General features: G+C 26.7%; 4 protein-coding genes and 1 long non-coding RNA gene across 5 annotated transcripts; 3 read left to right on the top strand and 2 right to left on the bottom strand.

The window, feature by feature from the left end:
- Window positions 1-5,161: 5,161 nt before the first annotated feature.
- LOC129616073 (protein FAM185A) lies at window positions 5,162-6,537 on the top strand. Its single transcript, XM_055531541.1, has 2 exons — window positions 5,162-5,971; window positions 6,033-6,537. The coding sequence occupies exons 1-2, from the start codon at window positions 5,233-5,235 to the stop codon at window positions 6,374-6,376; spliced, it is 1,083 nt and encodes a 360-aa protein (XP_055387516.1). The 5' UTR covers window positions 5,162-5,232; the 3' UTR covers window positions 6,377-6,537.
- On the bottom strand, window positions 6,507-8,479 carry LOC129616072 (uncharacterized). Its single transcript, XM_055531540.1, has 3 exons — window positions 8,250-8,479; window positions 7,387-8,151; window positions 6,507-7,306 (listed from the first exon to the last, which is right to left on the bottom strand). The coding sequence occupies exons 1-3, from the start codon at window positions 8,362-8,364 to the stop codon at window positions 6,729-6,731; spliced, it is 1,458 nt and encodes a 485-aa protein (XP_055387515.1). The 5' UTR covers window positions 8,365-8,479; the 3' UTR covers window positions 6,507-6,728.
- Window positions 8,480-9,095: 616 nt separating this feature from the next.
- Window positions 9,096-11,706, top strand: LOC129616057 (N-acetylglucosamine-1-phosphotransferase subunits alpha/beta). The gene is made up of 5 exons (XM_055531509.1): window positions 9,096-9,532; window positions 9,598-10,210; window positions 10,277-11,040; window positions 11,099-11,289; window positions 11,355-11,706. Exons 1-5 carry the CDS (start codon window positions 9,335-9,337, stop codon window positions 11,650-11,652), a joined length of 2,064 nt encoding a protein of 687 aa, XP_055387484.1. The 5' UTR covers window positions 9,096-9,334; the 3' UTR covers window positions 11,653-11,706.
- Window positions 11,707-11,834: 128 nt separating this feature from the next.
- On the bottom strand, window positions 11,835-17,555 carry LOC129616056 (nuclear pore complex protein Nup98-Nup96). The gene is made up of 4 exons (XM_055531508.1): window positions 14,881-17,555; window positions 13,332-14,820; window positions 12,409-13,265; window positions 11,835-12,345 (listed from the first exon to the last, which is right to left on the bottom strand). Exons 1-4 carry the CDS (start codon window positions 17,440-17,442, stop codon window positions 12,043-12,045), a joined length of 5,211 nt encoding a protein of 1,736 aa, XP_055387483.1. The 5' UTR covers window positions 17,443-17,555; the 3' UTR covers window positions 11,835-12,042.
- Window positions 17,556-18,147: 592 nt separating this feature from the next.
- LOC129616124 (uncharacterized) lies at window positions 18,148-18,745 on the top strand. Its single transcript, XR_008697516.1, has 3 exons — window positions 18,148-18,310; window positions 18,407-18,508; window positions 18,632-18,745. It is a non-coding gene; the product is annotated as an uncharacterized LOC129616124 (long non-coding RNA).
- The last annotated feature ends 238 nt before the right edge of the window (window positions 18,746-18,983 follow it).

The following is an 18,983-nucleotide window of genomic DNA, read 5'->3' as shown; positions in this document are numbered from 1 at the left end:
TTGACAAATTATATGCTATGGGGGAACAATAAAATTTTCTAGCATCAATAAATTAAATGATCATTTTTTAATTATTTTAAAAATATGAAAATAAAAATTACAAATTTACAATTTTGAAAATTTAAATTTTTTCACATTAATCTTGCAATCTTGCATATTCATAACTAACAAAGAAATATTTTTAATTAAAAAATTAAAAAAAAAAAACTAAATAAATTTTAATATTTTTCATTTTTCAAGATTAATTAAATCACAAAATCTATCTTTTTGTTTCATTATTATTCAAAATAACCAAAATGTTTATATAAAATCATAAAATAATATTCCTTTATTTAATTTTATAAACTCACCATAAATATTAAAAACGATGACATTTTTCTTTTATATTATAAATAAAAGAAAAAAACAAATTCGAAGAAAAATTATACAATTTTAAATAATCCAAAAGATTTTCCTATTTTTTAATCCCAGATTAATAAAATATTTTGCAGTATCCAACGAAAAAACTTAAATAAAACAAACTAAAATTTTTGCCATGCATTGCTATTTAAGAGAACTCCCCTAAATTATTATTATAATGTTAAAGTTAAAAAGTAAAATATAAGAAAAAAAAAAGGCGAAAAATACACTTTCAATTTAGCAATGGTAAATTTATATGAAAGTGAAAAAAATTACAAGAAAAAATAATACAAAAAATAAGAAAATAATAAAAAAAAATTAAATGAAAAATAAGGAAATTTGTAGTTAAACCTGTCAATTTTAGGATATCAATTTAAATATACACGAATGTTATATGGCAAATGCATTTGTAAATTGTACAAAATTTGTTTTAAAATCCATAATTTTATAAATTCAATGTTGTTTTTGTTGAAATTACAAATTTAACTTAATAATACACGACCTCTGTATTTTATTGTTGAAATATGCAATGACAAATATTTTAATGTCAGTGTGTATGAGTATTGTCATTTTGTGTACCTGATTCTCTCTTTTAATAATCGCTTGTTTTAAATAAAATGTAAATATTTTTTAACACTATGAACGCCGTTGTATCAGCACTGATAAATATTTCAAATCGTATTCAAAGGTCATTTTTGGATTCCGCGCTCACCGATTAACATAAAAAAAACTTATTTTGAATTTCATACATGTACATATATACATGTATATCACAGGTGTGATCCCTAAACTCAAAGAAACTACCAAATTAAATAAATTATACAACATGTCTTAGTTGTTGTCTTCTCTGCCTAAAATTAAATTTATTTTACAGTAGAAACTAAATTTATTTATTTATATTTATGATATTGTTCTACATACAGTTATGAAACTTAAGAAAAAAAATTTTGGCTAATAAAACGTATATTTACCGCAGTGACACCGTGCCGTCCAACAGTGTTTTTTTTAATATTCACAAGTAAACACATGGAATGAAGAAATATTTTTCTTGAATTTTATCACGAGTTACATAATTTTTATTAAATATATTTGCAATATTATAATTAGTGCATAATTAAATTTTTATTGCAACTTGTGTGAAGGTACGAAGAGAGCATTACAAATGTACTTCAATTAGTATAACATACGTAAGTATATTGTGTGCATAAAAATATACTAAATGTTTTCGTGTAGATAATATGAAAAAATACACAAAACAATCAAACTAAATAAATTTCATTTATTTTCAACTTTATCTTCCATGTGAAAATTATCAATTTTTCTTTCTTTTTTCTGAGGAAAAAAGCGGAAATTGACTATATAATAAAAGAAGAAAAACGAAAGAGAAATGTTAAAATGTAAGAAAAACGGCAAAAATTAAAATCGAAATACAGAGGCAAACAAAAAATAAAAATCATTTGTTTGCGTATAAAAAGGTATACAAACAATACAAAATGAAAAAAAAAACCTGTTTTCACAACTTATATAATATTAAGTTTATAAATGACCAAACATAACTTTAAGTATTATAAATTTTTCTTTTTTTATTTCTTATATATTTTTCTTTTCATTTTTGTGTAATAAAGCGAAACAAAGTTTCCTGATCCTAATTTAATGACCTTTTGATCCGCTTCTTTTTATTTATTTTTCTTCTTAAAGTACTTTTTACTCTTTATATGTTAATTTATGTACATATTATACTTATGTGTATTATGTACTATTTTGTCTACGATAAATATACAAAAACTAATTAATAAAAGTGCGACATCAGGTGACAGTAAAAGATGAAAATCTATCATTGAGAAATTTTTTTTAATAAATTTATAATTTTTAATAAATAATTGCCTTTATGAACATTTTATGCGACTATTACTTTACGGAAACACGAATTGTATTTCTTTTATTAATGAGGTAAACTCACCTCTCTTGCATACCTTATTATGTAAACGTACTTATTTTCTGAAATACTTGATCCAATAATTTTAGCAATAATTTGATTAATTAGTGACATAGTCCTACACTTGGCATATTAATAATTTCTCTACATTTTTATAAATAAGAAAAAATTCAATTTGAACAGCATTCAAACGCCATCTGGGTTTGCCAATTTATGTTATTGTATGCGATTCAAAATTCAATTAAGCTACATAGTAATTAATAAACGCAATATTGAGGGTCATTAATTTAATATTCTAAATAATTTTCATTTGTGTGTAAATTTGATTATACTAAATTATTATAGCCAAAAACAAGCGAATGTGGACTGACAAAGGATTTTCATATACGACAAAAACAGAAAACTAAATAACCATAGAGTAAAATAATGAATATAATTATTACAACACATTTTATTCATAATATTTAGTAATCACCATAAAGTATTAGGAAATTTTTCTCTCATCATAAATAATTGAATGTGTGTGAGAAATTTTTTTCATATCCAAATTTAAAGCGAAAATAATAAAATTTCATTTTCAAATTCACAAATTTTAAACAAATTTAATTTTATAACTGAGATCAGGCAAATTCGCTCTTGTACCGCTCTTGTCTATGGAAAAACTATATGTACGAGTAATGCTATACTAATTGTACTTTAATAAATTTTTTGTATTATGCGAGCTTGTGTACAATTATAAATATATACATACTTAGATAGAATAGGTACCCATATGTAAAATTTTGCAATTTATATTTGCAATAGCAAACATAAAATTACTTAATAGAAACTCATAATGAAGGTGTGATTTTTAAAATTACATTATTTTGCTTTTCAATCTTTTGATTACATTTAATTAAAAAAAAACTACATAGACATACATTTTACTACATCTACAACAAAATATATAAAGAAATTAAATTTAAAAAAATGCTGAAATTCTCTTAAAAAATTTTCATATTTGGTAATGCGGATAATTTAAATACCAGATATAATAATTTTATTTACTTATATGCATAATTTAATTGATAAAAAAGAAAAATAATAATTTCTAATTTTAGGATTCATTTTACATAACAAATCTCTTAATAGGTTCAATAAAAGTTAATGACTTTTTGATTTTTTCTTATATTTTTAATTTTTAAATTATATATGAAAGAAAAATATGCAATTTTGAAAATAAAATTTAAAATACATACATACATGTAATTTCATTAATTTAGTATTACAAATTTATAAAATAAGAAATAAATAATTTTTTTTCGTTCATCTTAATTAAATTTAAAAATTTTCCTCCAACTCTTAGTTTTGTTTTTCAATAGCAAATTTGTAACATAGCTAGTTTTCCTCTGTTATATAAGCAATAAAAGGTAGGTGTACATAACCATAATATTAATGGAAATAAAATGTTCAAACGGGAAGCATCTTTATATATACTTATATATTTACATAATTAATTTGCACGTCGTTTTTCTTTTAAAGCTAAAAAATAAAATTAATAGGTGTAGGTAACTTAAATTTTATCATGATTTACATATTATGTGCAGCAACTCATGTAGTAATATTCGTATATGTGTATACGTAAAACCAATGTTATAGATTAAAAAAATGTTATTTTACTACCTGTATCTATTACCTGGTTAAAATGATCTAGATTTATGTTTTACTTTAATATACATATTTACACATACATATATACCTATGCATTTTTAAGTGGTATTAAAAATTTTTCCTATTATATATATTTTTTTTTAATTATTTAAATGTCTGCATACAAATATTAAAATGATAGTAAATGAAAAGGTAATTTTCCAAGTTTAAATTATGAACTTGCTCTTTTAACGAAGTTTTTATTATGTTTCTGCTTTTTTTTTTCTTGTTTAATATTTAAGTTTTTAGTGTATAATTAATTTGTTCATCTGTAGTGTTACCATAATACCATAGGGTATTATATAATATACTTAATTTTATTTCATTATAACAGATAAATAAAAATGAGTTGAAGTACGCATATTGCACTTATATATTATTATTCTTTACTGTATAAGAGTTGTGAGGTTGTTCGCATTTTGCTTTTATGAATTTTTAGAATTTATATTACACATAGGTAATGGTACTCTACATTTCCATTTCTGCAAAAACGAAAATCGAATAATGTTCGAAAATCGAATCGTGGAAGGAATTTCACCGATAGAATTTTTTTGGACATGTCGCAATTTTTTTTGAACCTGTCGCATTTGAATCTATGTAATAATGTTAGTTTTAATATTACTTAATTCATTGATATTTCTAAAATGAAAAAATATAATTTAATTTTTTATCTTGTAAAAATTAGTTGTTTTGTTCACTTTGATAATGATAGTCAAATGTTCATAATTTTCGATTTTTGATTAAATGTCCTAAATTTAAAAATTTTAGATTTATTATGTATTATAAAATTATTAGTATCAGGGATGCACAAAATTCAAAAATTCGATACAAAAAAATATCCATATTCCATGAAATTTGTTTTCGATCTTACCTTTCAGTCATTTCATTACAATAGTCTAAACGATTTCTAAATTTTTTTGTGATTAAAAGATATGTCATCAATTTGGTTGTATTAAATTGCATTTTTCTAACACGGTTACGCTGATCCTTTTTCCAAACCATTCAAATCGTTTCGGAAATTTTAATCGATTGTTAATGTTACAATTTCATTCATTTCAAGGACATTTTCACTTTTTCCGTATACCAGCTGTTTTAAAATTCATAAACAAATTTCTTCATAGTTCAAATAGCACATAAATGTAGTATAATATTGAAAATTATATTTTATGAATTAAATAATTATAAATCGTCATTTTTTTTTATAAAATATGACGTTGTTAAATCGTTTTTCCTTGAAATTTTTGAATAAACAAAAATATTTTTTACATTCAATACACAAAAATTTTTCAAATTTAACAAAAATAGTTGATCCTGATTCAAGTGTATCAATTAAAACGGATTGTAACATATCAATTAAACCTTATGATCTACTTGATTGCCCAGATTCAAATATAATTCGTGCAACCTTAATACATAATACAAATAAAGAAGGAAAAATTGCCGATATCAAGGAAAAAATTGGAATTTCTGTTCAAGACAAAAATGTTCGTATCGAAGATATTGGCGATACTAAAGCAAAGAGAGATGATTTTACTTGTCTGTTAGAGATACCAATTAAAGCGGATTTAAATATTGAAAGCAAAAGTGATATCAAAATAAAAGATATGTATTCAGATTGTTTAAAAGCTATAACACATTTTGGATCAATTATTACAAAAAATTTAAGAAGTACATCAATTGATTTATCAGCAATAAATGGGAATATTGCATGCAAGGGCCTTACTTTAGCTCAAAAAATCGATGTGCATGTCAAAGAAAAGGGAAATATATTCCTTGATAAATTACAAGGCGATTTATTGTACTGTAAAGCATTTAATGGCAATATTGAGGTAAATTCAAGTTACGTTGAAAAAAGTAATTTTTCATGTGAGAAAGGGAATCTATTTTTAAAAAATATTCATAAAACATCAGAAATTTTTGTTTTAAATTATGGAAACATTGAAATGAGTAAGTATATGTTTTCAGTAATAATAAATAAGTATTACTTATTTATTGCGTCCATTTTTAGGTGGAATACATGGCAATGTTTATATTAATTCAAAAGGAGGAGACTTAAATTTACAATTTTCTGAAATAACCGGTGACAATATAATTGTAGCAAATAAAGCAAAGAATGTAACTATAAATATTTCTGATATTGTGGAGACAAATTCATATATTGAATTGCACTCAAATAAAATCGAGCTAGATCCGTCAGCGAACCATTTGTCGAAATATTTGACGAAAGAAAACTATTTTGAATATGGTGATAAAAACAAACAAAATAAATTAATGATATGTTCAGGGGGTTTACTTAAATTTGGAAAAATGTCTTGGGCTGATACTGTAAAATCACAAATGGGATTAATATAAACGTAGGTACGTAGGAACCTACTTATATAAAAATTAAGACACTAGCGAACTCAACACTATTAATTTTTTACTTAATCGATATTGTTATAAGTTATTAGCTTGAAGTTAATTTATTAAATAAAAAAAGGAATAAATCATATAAAGGGTTTATTCAAAATTAATTTGCCTATTATAAGAAAAAACATTAAGATTAGCATATTTTCAATCATAGAAGTTTTAAGTAAAAATTTCACATCAAATCTTTCATTCACAGCAAGCAAAAATATATTCTTCATTCTTCATTTAATTAAAAAAGTCATCGTTGAGCTGAATTTTATTTAAAAAAGTAAAACTGTAAACTTAAACACCCATATTATCTTTTTTCCTCAATTTTTTTGTCAATATTGCCATTACAAACTTGTAATTGCTCTTCCTTAATCAATTCAAAACTCATTTTTATTTTTTCGAAGCATTCCTTTATATCGTCTTCAGATTGACCATTGCTCAATGCATCTAATAATTTTTGTATTGTTTCAGATTTTTGTAATTTAATTGCTTTTTGTGTTTGAGTGTCTGTAGCATTTTTAACCGTTCTAGTTAAAAATTCTAGAATAGTCATACACATATCTTCAGCATTAATTTCTTCCTCACTATCATTATCGCCACCCCATTCATCGTCATTTGAATGTTTATTAGATTGATCGAGCTCTATTAGATCCCAAATTGATGTCATTTGAATGAAAATATTTTCGTCAAAAGGATCTCCAACTGCTAAAAATATTTCATTTAAATTTTCAATGATTCCTTGTTCATTATAAGTTAATGGTAGTAAATTAATTGCCGAACACAAAGGGGCTAAAATTTGTGATACACATATTATTAAGTCAGATATGCTTGAATTGTAACATTCTCGTGAAACTTCATCGTACTGGGACAATATGACATTTAAATCTACAAATAACATCAAATTTTATAATGAAAAACCAAACTTTCATGCTATGAAGATGGATATTTTATGTATTTTATATTACCTAAAAATAAGCTCATAATTTTCTTAGTATTTTGTGATGGAGGTAATACTTCATTATTTTCATTTTTTCTATTTTCTGTTCCGTTTTCTTTTGGTATTAATGTTTTAAAAGCTTCAATAACTCCAGAAACAAGGTTAGGTTTGACGAAAACATCACAAAATCTTAAATCTCTCACGTCCGGCTGAATTTCAATAACTGCAAACTTTGCGCATATTGAATTGAGAGCTTCCAATGCATGAATTAATAATGATTTATTAATTGAATTTTTTAATATAAAAGCGAAATGTTCTACAAAATCTTCGGCATTCTTAAAATGTTGAAACCACACAATTTCGTCTCCAGAATTTTCAAACACTAAGGAAGCATGTAATAATCTCATTAACTGAATTAAGGTTAAAGTATCAGAACATGATATCAAGTCTATAATGGGACCAAGTATCTCTGCATTATTACAAAGTTGTTGCCTTGTATCTGATACGTTACACATATTTGCTGCCATTCCTACCAAAATTTCTGTTAATCGTCTGTCATCTGTAGTTAGAATAATACTTGAAAATACTTCCAAAACATTATGTTGTAATAGAAGCTTTACAACATCTGCTTCAATTGTCATATCCCATAGATTACAAAGATCTTTTTCAAATTCTTCATTTTCACTTAAATCTTTGTCTAATTTTGTCAATTTTAGTAATGTATTCAAAACAAATCTTTCACTGTATAAAGTGTCACCAATTGCGTCACCTTTCATTTTTTCTAGATCGTCTCCTAAAATATCAAAAGATTTATTTTAAAAACAACAAACTAATATAAAAGAACACCATATGCTAGCGATTGAATTTGCATAAATTATAATAAAAATTTACCTTCAAGTTCGGTGACATCCACTGAGGGATTACAAGCCACTTCATTTGGTTCTTCATTTTCACTTATATTATTTTCTGATGGTTCTACTTGAGTTGGATTTGTCGCTTCTGCCATTGATAATCTAAAAGTACTTTTTTTTATTCATAAATATAAAATAAAATTTTTAATAGCTCTTAAATCATGTAATATCGATTTGTAAGAATTTCGAGCACTACCAAATAAAATTGAATTAAAAATTTTGTTTACCTTTTATGACATTTTTCGAGAATCTAACGTTAATTATTAACACTCATAATTTAAATCAAAAATCTACACTATTGTGCTAAACTTTAGGTCCATTAACTAAGAGTATTCAACAAGACTATAGAATTTTTAACTTGATATTATATTTGAAATGGATAATTAACTAAATCACATAACGAAGCTATAAATTTCATTAAGTTTCAAAATCAATTGTCATTCATCTCAAATAACTTTTGAAGTTCCATACAATTCAATTTTGAAAATACTTATACATTCAATTATATTTTTCCAAACGATACTCATTTTGATTTTTAACAAAGACTCAAACCTTTCAAGGTCGTTGACACTGGTTGATAAATTTATTGATAGTCACTTATCACAAAAATATTATAAAGCATATTTTTGTGGTAGATGAATATTGATCCACAAAACTACCTTTGGACCAATAAATCTTATTATTAATTTTTTTAATATAATCCTAAAATCCAATGGACAGGATTATATTTTTTCATAAAACGTCCGCTGTTAACCGTTTTATAATTTTTTTCTACAATTTTTTATTCGAACGACTTAGCCTCTCTCTGCTTAGTCGTCAGTTTCCAGCTGTGCATTGGCTTATCAAATTAATTAGATTTTTTTGTCAACACTGTCATTGGCCAGTGATGTGTATAGCATATGTTTTGAATTTGCAAAAAGTAGGTGATTTATAATACCATAAAAAACAAAAAGTTATGTAAATAAATAAAAGTTTGATGTGGCATTCAAATAAAATGTCTTGGCCTAAAATAATTTATAATACAGCTTATATTGTAAACTAATAATAACATAGCAACAAATACTCATGAAAAAAAATGCAAGACTTTTAAAAATTCTAAAGTTCAAAGAATGTTTTTTATTTATCATCGAAATAATTCCTGTAAGCATTATGCGTTTCAAGAGATTAAAGCATCGCTTCCTTGACAAAGTTCATCGATTGAAGAAAAAAATTTTAACATGGAGTTTTGTAATATTTTTTGTAATAATTATTTTTATCTTAATGGTAATAAAAATTCCTTCATTACATGAAAATTATTTAGTAAAAATTAATTGTGAAAACTTTTTTAGAAAATTCAGACTTACCAGCAGCTGTGCCATAAATTTATTGATGATTTAAGTGCAATTGATGTCGTGTACACATGGGTGAATGGTTCTGATGACAGATTCGACCAATCAATATCCAAATATAAAACAAATTATGATATAACTCGTTACGATGACAAAAACGAGTTACGATTTTCTTTAAGATCATTAGAAAAATACGCTCCATGGGTTCGACATGTTTATATTGTTACTAATGGTCAAATACCACATTGGTTAGATTTGTCATATTCTAAAATATCTTTGATAACTCACAAAGAGTTAACCCGGCACATGGAAATTCTTCCAACATTCTCAAGTTCGGCGATTGAAACTTTTATACACCGCATTCCTAATTTATCGAAACGATTTCTTTATCTGAACGATGATATATTTTTAAATGCAGAACTTTTTCCAGAAGATTTGTATACAAATTCAGATGGGGTTAAAGTTTATAATGCATGGACTGTTCCAGATTGTGCAACAGATTGTCCATGGGTTTATATTGGTGATGGTACTTGTGATCAACATTGCAATATTGAAGAGTGTCAGTTTGATGGTAACGATTGCGCTCTAAATGATGAAACTGAAGAAAATGATGGTAAGTGGTTTTTAAGTAATATGTACATACTCGAAATTAATCTATAAATTTTAATTTATTTTGCAGATAGAATGTTTGATATGCCAGAACCAGTCTTTTATGAAGTTCCAAAAATAAACGATACCACAAATGGTTCACCAATTAGAAAATTAAAATCTATAAAAAGGAAAACAGATGTACTTAACAAAGGGATATCTTTTAAAGATTACATAAAAAAATCAAATTTTACGAGAACTTTTAATTTTACTGATGAAAAAGAACTTAAAGACTACGTTGAAAAGTTTAATTCAAAACAGAAAACTAAAATTAGAACAAGAAACATAAATTTAAATGTTGAGAAAAATTCACCAGAAAGTACATCTGATATATTTATGCATTCCTTAGTATATACAAATAAATTACTCAATCGGATTTATGGTTTTAAATCACGTTATGTTTTAGCACATGTGGGATTCCTTTTAGATAAGGATATCATTGAAGAAATGGAAAAAAAATTTTCAGATGAGATCTTAAAAACAGCTCATAATCGCTTTAGATCTCCTGAAGATATACAATTTGCCTTCTTATACTACAATTTTTTAATGAGCGAAACAATAAATAAAACTGTTAGCGAAATATTTGATGAATTTGATTCAGATAATTCTGGAACATTGTCTGACAGAGAGATAAGAACATTTTTAACAAGAATTTATCCGATTCCACTTGATTGGGCTGCAGTAAAATATGCTGAACAAGTTTTAAACAATTGTAGTAAAGTTTTTTTTTCAGACAGTAAAACTCAAATCGAATACAGTACTTTAGCTTATGAAAGATATGAAGATTCCAAAATGGTAAGATAGATTATTTACTCATAGGCAATATAATTTAAAAATTTTATTTTTCTTAAAGCCTGTAATTTCAAAAGATCTCATAGAAAATTGTAGTATTTTTAAAGAAGCTATGTTGTCACATTTTGCACAGAGGAATCGTTACAAATTCTTGGTGAATAGCAAAAGAGAAATGCATAGCAACTTTATGATGTTAAAATCTAATGTGACTGATGTTATAATTTCTTTAGATAAATTTAGAAGAAATCCAAAGTAAGTCTCTTATTGAATTATTTCTTAAAAAAATTTTAACCACCTTGTATTATTTGTAATTCTAGAAAATTTAATTGCATTAATGATAATTTAGATTCAAACATGAAAGAGGAAAATGAAATGGTACGAAATTTGTTGGAAGATTTTTACATATCATTTTTTCCACATCAGAGCAAATTTGAATTACCAGATCATTATCGTAACAAATTTTTATATATGGAAGATTTTGAGCATTGGAAAACTCAAAAATATATCCTTCTAATAATATGTTACATAATTAGTGCTATTTTAATTGGAATATTTACAAGTTATCTTTGTGCATATAAGGCTAAATGTGCTAGAAAATGTATAGAACTTTTGTGATATCAAATTATTTATTTATCATTAATTTAATTATAGCAAATATATATGTATGTACAAAAATTTCATTCTGCAATTTTATTGAACTTATTAAATGAAGTTTATGTTCAGCTCCAACATATTATTATACAAAGTACCAAAATACCATACTAAAATACAATTAAATACCATTCTAAACAAAATAATTGAATTTATTACAAACAAAAACTTTATTTCTTTTAAAAAAAAAAACTTCTTTTAAGAAATACTTTTTAATTTTAAAGCGCATTTTGAACATAAGATTAAAACAATACAATAAATTTTTTTATATTTACTATAATTTTAATATAAACAACTTTTCTATTCCTTAAAAGATTATTAGTAAAAATTAATTCCTTTTCCGTTTCCAAAAGTTCATGCGTTTGCAGTTATATTGGCAAAAAGAAATCTTAACTCTTGCTGTAAGAATTCTTGTGGCAAGGGTAGCATTCCTAACGTCATTTTTAATATTTTATTGGTGTTATCATCTTGCCAAGTTAATAAAAATGTACGAATTAAACAGGTCAATTTTTGGGCCATTTCACTTTGACACAACTTATGTTTGGATGTTGGACAAGGAAAATGATTTAAACGGGAACATATCTCAGAAATGATTGGATTAAGAGAGTTCCATTTTGATTTCATATCCTTTTTATGAATTAACTTTGACATTGTAAGCTAAAAAAACAAAAATGTTTCATTAAGAAATTGAAAATAGAAAGTAAAAAATCATTTTTATACCTGTGTACATATATTGATGAAAGATAATATTATATGACCTTCATTAGACCAATTGGGTATCTTAAATTTATTATCTATTTCTGATAAACAATCACAAATATATTGAAAATTTTCATTGATGATAGCATCTGGTACAACGTGTCTCATTAAAACTTTATACGCAGAATGCCATTGTTCTGCTTTTAAAAATAAATCTGTTTGTAATTTATAGTTTCTTTGAATACCAGCTCGAAGAGCTTTTGTCCAATTAATCCATTTTTCTGGGACACCTAATCGATTAATTATGAATTTTTCATCATCTGTATATTTCTGTTTTGGTTTTAATTCAATATTACGATATAGTAACTGTTGTATACTCATTTCTCTTTTATCTCTATTATTTATATGTAATAGAACAAAAACTGCCCATGTCCAAAAACCATAATTTTCTAATTGAGCTGCAAAGGCTAAATGAAGTTTTTCCAGATTCAATTCAGAACAATGGGTATAGCCAATAACTTCTAATATTTGTAATATTAACCAACTAATACTGCAATCTAATAAATCTGATGAATATGTTAAAGGATTAACAATATTTTCAACTGAATAATTGCGTTTGGAATACAATTGTAGTAAATGATATTTTATATCAAAAATATCCTTAAAATGTTTATACAAATCATAATTAATATGATCTGGTTTTGGTGGTACAACAAGAAAATCATCTGATTTAAATATCTTATCATATGTATTAATAACATCCATTATACTAGAAGTTGGGAGTAATAGATACCATAAGTGTACAGCCACTACATTTAGCCACTCAAGATTTTCTAGTACATCAACTGGGCCATTTTTTGTTGACATTACTTGCGTTCCTACAAAAATTATGAAAAACAAATATTCAAAATAATATGAAAAAATTTTTAAAAGGGTTTTCTTACCAGACAATAACATAAATATTTTTAAAATATTGTTATCGATGTGTTCATCAATTTCAAATTGCTCCCATGTCGCAAGTTGGTGTTGAATCAATTGTCTTACATCTTCCCCACTAGAAATTTGTGATATAAGTAATGCTTGAAATGGTTCATCGTTTTCAAAAGCTAAATTTGCTGCCTCATTTACTTGATGTGTATATAATTTTTCTAATATAACCTCTGATCTGTTTAAATTATCAATATCTTTTGCAGATTTTTTACTTTGGGTTTGTTCTTCAAACCAGTTTGATAATAAACTTCGGCGGCTCATATTAACATGGTGACTGGCAACATCATATCCTTCAAGTTCTTCATGATTACCCCAAAGAGCCAAACATAACTTCCAAATTTTATGAAATTCATTTTTCTTATTTGAAACATTAACGTGTAATTGTAAAAGTTCTAAATCACCACCACATTTTAAATGAGGACAATCACTTAATTCAACCTCTTCTCTTACCGCATGATCAAGATATATTTCTAGATGTGGTATTATACATTTATCTTCCATTATAAATTTATGATAATTCACTTCAAAACAATTAATCATTTTTATTGAGTTATGAACTTTTTTTTTGTTTTCTTCACCGTTTATTATAACGTCATTCCTTGTTGGCGCCATAAACATATTTAGTGTGTTAAATGAAACTTTAAACCTGTAACCTGTCATTAGAGCTACATCTGCAAGACATTTCCCTTCATCCTTTAATAATATTGATGATTCTAGAATGATTTCATTACTATTAATTTTATTTGCTGCAATTTTGGGTTTTAGACGTAAATCTTCTTGTTTGATAGAAATATCAATTTCTGGTTCTTCTACATTTCTTTTTTGAAAAATTTCGTGTAACTTAGTTGAAGGAGGGTGAAATTCAAAATTTGTTCCGTTGTATTTATCATGTTGGGGCGAAAAATCTTGATCGAAAATTTTTTTTGATAAGAATCGATCAGTAGTTTCATATGATTTCTCTGATACAACGGATTCAGTTTCCATGTTGGAGTCAACAAAAAATGATGCTTTCATTAATTGTAATTTATGAGTGTCGGTTGCTGGTTCCTTATGTGAAGTATTAAAACTCATATTCCAATTTGGACTGCTTACTAAGCCACCATTTTCTTGAACTGATTTAGGCTTTAATGATTTTTCCTTTTGTTCATCTTGGTTGGTTTCTTTTTTTTGAAGGGTGATTATTGTTTTGGGGTTTTCTATATCCTTATTTGTTTTTAATTTTTTTGTATCTGGCACAGCATCGTCTTCCTCATCCGTGTCTGTTAAACCATATTTAGAAAAATGTTTCACTTTAAACACCCAACTGCCTGTTTCAGGATTATACTCTAAAAATCGCATATTTTGTTTATAACAAACATTTCTTAATTTTCCTTCATAATTCATTTCCTTAAGTCGGTCTACGTCTTTGATTGGTTCATGCAGAGTTTTATCTACCGGCCATACCTGAAAAATATAATTTGTTTTATTAAAAAAGAAGTTATTTTTACAACTTATCAAAATTACTTGATCTAATGTTACTTGAGCCTCCCTATTTAAACCTTGACCTTCTGGAGGCTTGCAATCATCATCAGGATATATTGTGATTTGTTTATAACGTATATGAACAATTTCATCAAAATTCATATTTGTTATATCTATAGGTTGATTAAAGAAAACGTTGCCGTAACGTTCTCTTCCAATTGTTAGGGTCGGAACCACACAGTTACCATATTCATCCATATAAGACTCTAATTCATCTATTGATGGTATCATATAATATCCAACTCTATTTAGTATTACTCCGGCTGGATTACTTGGTCTGTCATCGTTTAATTCTTCCGCACTTTCAATATTTTCACTCCTATTAGCTGAATTATTTCTTTCATCGTTTAACAAACTTGAATTATCTATTGTTTCATCTGAATTCAAGTCGGATTTTGTATAAGATTTTTGATTATTTTGTGAAATGTCCAAATATGTAGCATTCAACCATGAATCTCTCTTAGATGAATTTTTTTTTGTTTCAGAAAAGGAAGATGTTAAATTTTTATCTGGCGATGTTTCGTTAACTACATTTGTTATTTCTAATGATTTTTCTCTATGCACTTGTAAATTTTCTTTATTATGTAAATCAGAAGTAAGTGATTGATTGTGCTCAGTTTTTGGTTTTATTATTAATCTCTTAGCATTGTTTTTTAATTTGAAGTTATCGGCCAAAGAATTATCGAAACTTTCTAAACCATCAAAAAGTGACTTTTTTGTAAGGCTATCTGCGACTGATTTTGTTTTTATTCCAGAAGAAAACTTACTTTGAACTTTAAAATTATTCATTGAATTTTCTAAAATTGCTTTTTGAGCTGTAGGATTTGTTGGTTTTAATATTTCCAAGTCAAAATTATTTGAAAGTTTCATATCTTTAATTATTGGATTTTCTCCGTACGGTAAAGTGGACATTGCTAAAATTTGTTGATGTACTGGAACACTGGCTTGTTGTTGAGTTTGCCCTCCCAAAAATGAAGATGTGTTTGTTAATCCAGAATTGAATGTCGGTAAAGTGTTAGTATTGCTTAGTAGGTTGTTAGTTCCAAAAATAGAACCACCGCCTAAAGTATTGTTTCCAAACAGACCACCTGGTTTTGTATTGGAAAATAAACTACTTTGACCTGTATTTGCGGTGTTCAGCCCACCTCCAAGGGTTGCACCAGCTTGCGAAGTTCCAAAGCCCCCAAAACCGGTAGAAGGAACTTTATTCATGCCGCCTGCATTAAACAAGGATGCATTTGTATTTGCTCCAAATGTACTTGCTCCAAATGCGCTCGTAGATGTTGGATTCGAAAATCCTGTATTAGTACCAAACCCTGTCGGTTTTCCGAATAATCCTGCACCAGATGTCGTAGTTGAATTATTTCCAAAGCCTGAAAATCCAGTATTTGATGTTGCTGACGATAAACCAAATGCACCCTTATTGTCGGTTGTTGTATTTCCAAAAAGTGAAGGTTGTGTATTTCCTTGACCGAAAGTATTGAAGCCTGGCGTTTGACCGAAGCCCGTAGATGTTTGTATCGGATTTTGACCAAAAAGATTTGTTCCTCCAGGTTGATTAAAAGCTGGTTTTGCCCCAAAAGTATTATCGGTTGAACCAAAACCACCAAATGTGTTCGTTCCACTGGTAAAAGGTTTCGAAAATAAGCCACCTGTGTTTTGATTTTGCCCAAAGGTGGTTGCTGTATTTTGACCAAATGCACTTCCTGTTCCTAATGTATTTGCAGTACCAAAAACCGATTTATTATCCGTAGTTTGACCGAAAAGACCAGTTCCTTGTTGTGTGTTCGTTCCAAACAAGCCAGTTGAACCTGATGGCTGACCAAATATATTTGAACCTCCTTGGGTTCCTTTCCTGTTAGCTAAATAATCCTCAAATCGTAATTCTTCAATGGATTTGTTCTCATATTCTTTCATAGCAGTTATACAATGTTGTTTAGTGCTAACGTTGTTTGGTTGGCCATTTTTTATTAAGGTATCTGTTCCAATCGAAGGCTGGTATTTTGCAATTGAAGTGCCTGCATTGGCTGTTTGATTAGTTTGCCCAAATGCAGTACCTGCTGAACCAAACACACTTGTATTTTGATTTTGCGTTCCAAATGAGCCAAAACTTGATGAAGCTGCTGTTGTTTGACCAAATATTGAATTGCTGGGCTGATTTTGATTGAACCCAAAAGCAGGTTTCGGTTGAGCTCCAAAAGCATTTGTATTATTTTGTCCAAAAAGTGTTGGTTGAGTATTTTGTTGTGGTGTTCCGAATAATGTGTTTGATGTTTGCGGTTGATTGAAACCGCCAAAAGTTGGTTGAGCAGCAGCAGTTGATCCAAATGTATTTGTTGTGCCAGTATTAAAAAGTCCAGTAGAAGTTTGCGGAGTTCCAAATAATCCTGTGTTTTGAGTCCCAAATGCTGATGGTTGTCCAAAAGTAGCAGCCGGTTTTGTAAATGATTGACCAAAAGGTGAAGTCGTATTATTTGTTGTGCCAAAAGTTCCAAAGCCAGTTCCCGATGAAGACGCACCAAAAGTATTTTGCTTTGAAAACATTTCTCGATGTAATAAAAATAAATTTAAAACAATTTACAATAATTATTAATTCCACAAATATAACACAATAAATAAATTTTAATAAACAACTTTTTAGCGTGATACTTCAAGTGTATGAGCAAGATTGAATAATTTCACAATATTGATGCGATATTGTTGACAATCAAAAAAGTATCAATTTATATGATCCCTGAAATAGTGTTACCAACGGTAATGGGTTCAAAACAATTTGATTAGTCAAAAGTAACCCAGAATTAATATATACTTCATAAATGGATCAAAAATATTGTCTCCCGCAACCCTTATTCGTAAATTCAGATTTTGTAATTTACTCCAACTAGTTAAACAATTTAAGAATAAGGTGCCAATTACAATCTATAAATCTAAGATATAATCTAAAATAAAATATTAAATTCCTCTAAAGCCTTTATGCCAAAATTTTGACTGCAATATTTCAAAATTATGCAATTAATTGTGAACATGAAATTTTAAACAAAAGTCAGCTAATCGCAAAATTTAACTCAAGTTATTTTCCTTTTGAAACCTGACAGAAAAACTAATCATCGGATAATTTTTTCGGATAAACGGATATCGCAAGAGATTGAAGTTTAAGCTCAAATTTTGAAGCCCTGAGAAAAATGGAGCGCATTTGAAATTTTGACATTTTAAATGTCACTGTGTTGTCAAAATTAATTTGACGTTTTAAAAATAATATATTTGTGGAACATTTTCAAGTTTTGTATTTATTTGATTTGATTTCAAAAAGTAATATCTAAATTATTGAACGAATTAAAGCAAGCTGGAAATATTAAAAAATCAATAAATTCATTAAATATTATTGCTAATTAAATACATTTATAAACTTAAAGTAAGTATTGTTTTTTTTATGTTGCCGGTTAAGTGAATTATGACGTGTCCTTTTTGTTTAATATAAGATAATTTGAATAACTTTCAACATTTTCAGAATGATTACGGATGTTCAACTTGCAATTTTTTCAAATGTTCTTGGAGTTTTTCTATTTTTGTTAGTGGTGGCCTACCATTATATCAATGCCAATATGGGCAAGTAAGTATGTTAAATATTTAGATACTGTACATGGAATATCATAAAAGTACATGTTAAGCTGTATACACTAATTTTATTATGTGCCTAATTTAAAAAGATATTTTATTTGCTTTTACTTTTTAGGCCGCAATCTTCAGGAAATATACGCAAATGAATTAATGTATTAATTCTATGATTAGCGTAAGCAATGTAATTCATAAGGTTCTTATAAGAATAAATTTACGAAGAATAAACTAATTTTTATGAAAATTTGAGTCTACTTTATTAATGTTAAGAAAGTTTTAATTCTAAATGCATATTTAAAATTTGAGATGACAAAGCAGAACATTAATGGGAGGAATAAATACTTATTTTTCTATAACATGAAACAATTCATTCAATGTAAGCGAGATTGTAAACATTATATACCTATACGTAAATAGGTACTTTTACAAAATGTGTATGTACATGTGTTTGTTTTATCTATTGATAAAAT

Source organism: Condylostylus longicornis, unplaced genomic scaffold (genome assembly GCF_029603195.1).
Source record: "Condylostylus longicornis isolate FDR11 unplaced genomic scaffold, ASM2960319v2 ptg000162l, whole genome shotgun sequence".
In the NCBI taxonomy this organism is placed as follows: Eukaryota; Metazoa; Arthropoda; class Insecta; order Diptera; family Dolichopodidae; genus Condylostylus; species Condylostylus longicornis.
The sequence above is the reverse complement of the archived record's forward strand: the minus strand, read 5'-3'. Positions and strand labels throughout refer to the sequence as shown.

What these genes read in the sequence shown, in the direction of transcription:
- LOC129616073 (XM_055531541.1), top strand. Translation starts at nt 5,233, where the DNA reads ATGACGTTGTTAAATCGTTTTTCCTTGAAATTTTTGAATAAACAAAAA. An exon ending in TTATGGAAACATTGAAATGA is followed by an intron (nt 5,972 to 6,032) that starts GTAAGTATATGT and finishes GTCCATTTTTAG; the next exon opens with GTGGAATACATGGCAATGTT.
- LOC129616072 (XM_055531540.1), bottom strand. Translation starts at nt 8,364, where the DNA reads ATGGCAGAAGCGACAAATCCAACTCAAGTAGAACCATCAGAAAATAAT. An exon ending in GGATGTCACCGAACTTGAAG is followed by an intron (nt 8,152 to 8,249) that starts GTAAATTTTTAT and finishes TTGATATTTTAG; the next exon opens with GAGACGATCTAGAAAAAATG. An exon ending in AATTATGAGCTTATTTTTAG is followed by an intron (nt 7,307 to 7,386) that starts GTAATATAAAAT and finishes TGTTATTTGTAG; the next exon opens with ATTTAAATGTCATATTGTCC.
- LOC129616057 (XM_055531509.1), top strand. Translation starts at nt 9,335, where the DNA reads ATGAAAAAAAATGCAAGACTTTTAAAAATTCTAAAGTTCAAAGAATGT. An exon ending in TAATTATTTTTATCTTAATG is followed by an intron (nt 9,533 to 9,597) that starts GTAATAAAAATT and finishes AAACTTTTTTAG; the next exon opens with AAAATTCAGACTTACCAGCA. An exon ending in TGAAACTGAAGAAAATGATG is followed by an intron (nt 10,211 to 10,276) that starts GTAAGTGGTTTT and finishes TTTATTTTGCAG; the next exon opens with ATAGAATGTTTGATATGCCA.
- LOC129616056 (XM_055531508.1), bottom strand. Translation starts at nt 17,442, where the DNA reads ATGTTTTCAAAGCAAAATACTTTTGGTGCGTCTTCATCGGGAACTGGC. An exon ending in AATATTTATGTTATTGTCTG is followed by an intron (nt 13,266 to 13,331) that starts GTAAGAAAACCC and finishes TAATTTTTGTAG; the next exon opens with GAACGCAAGTAATGTCAACA. An exon ending in TCATCAATATATGTACACAG is followed by an intron (nt 12,346 to 12,408) that starts GTATAAAAATGA and finishes TTGTTTTTTTAG; the next exon opens with CTTACAATGTCAAAGTTAAT.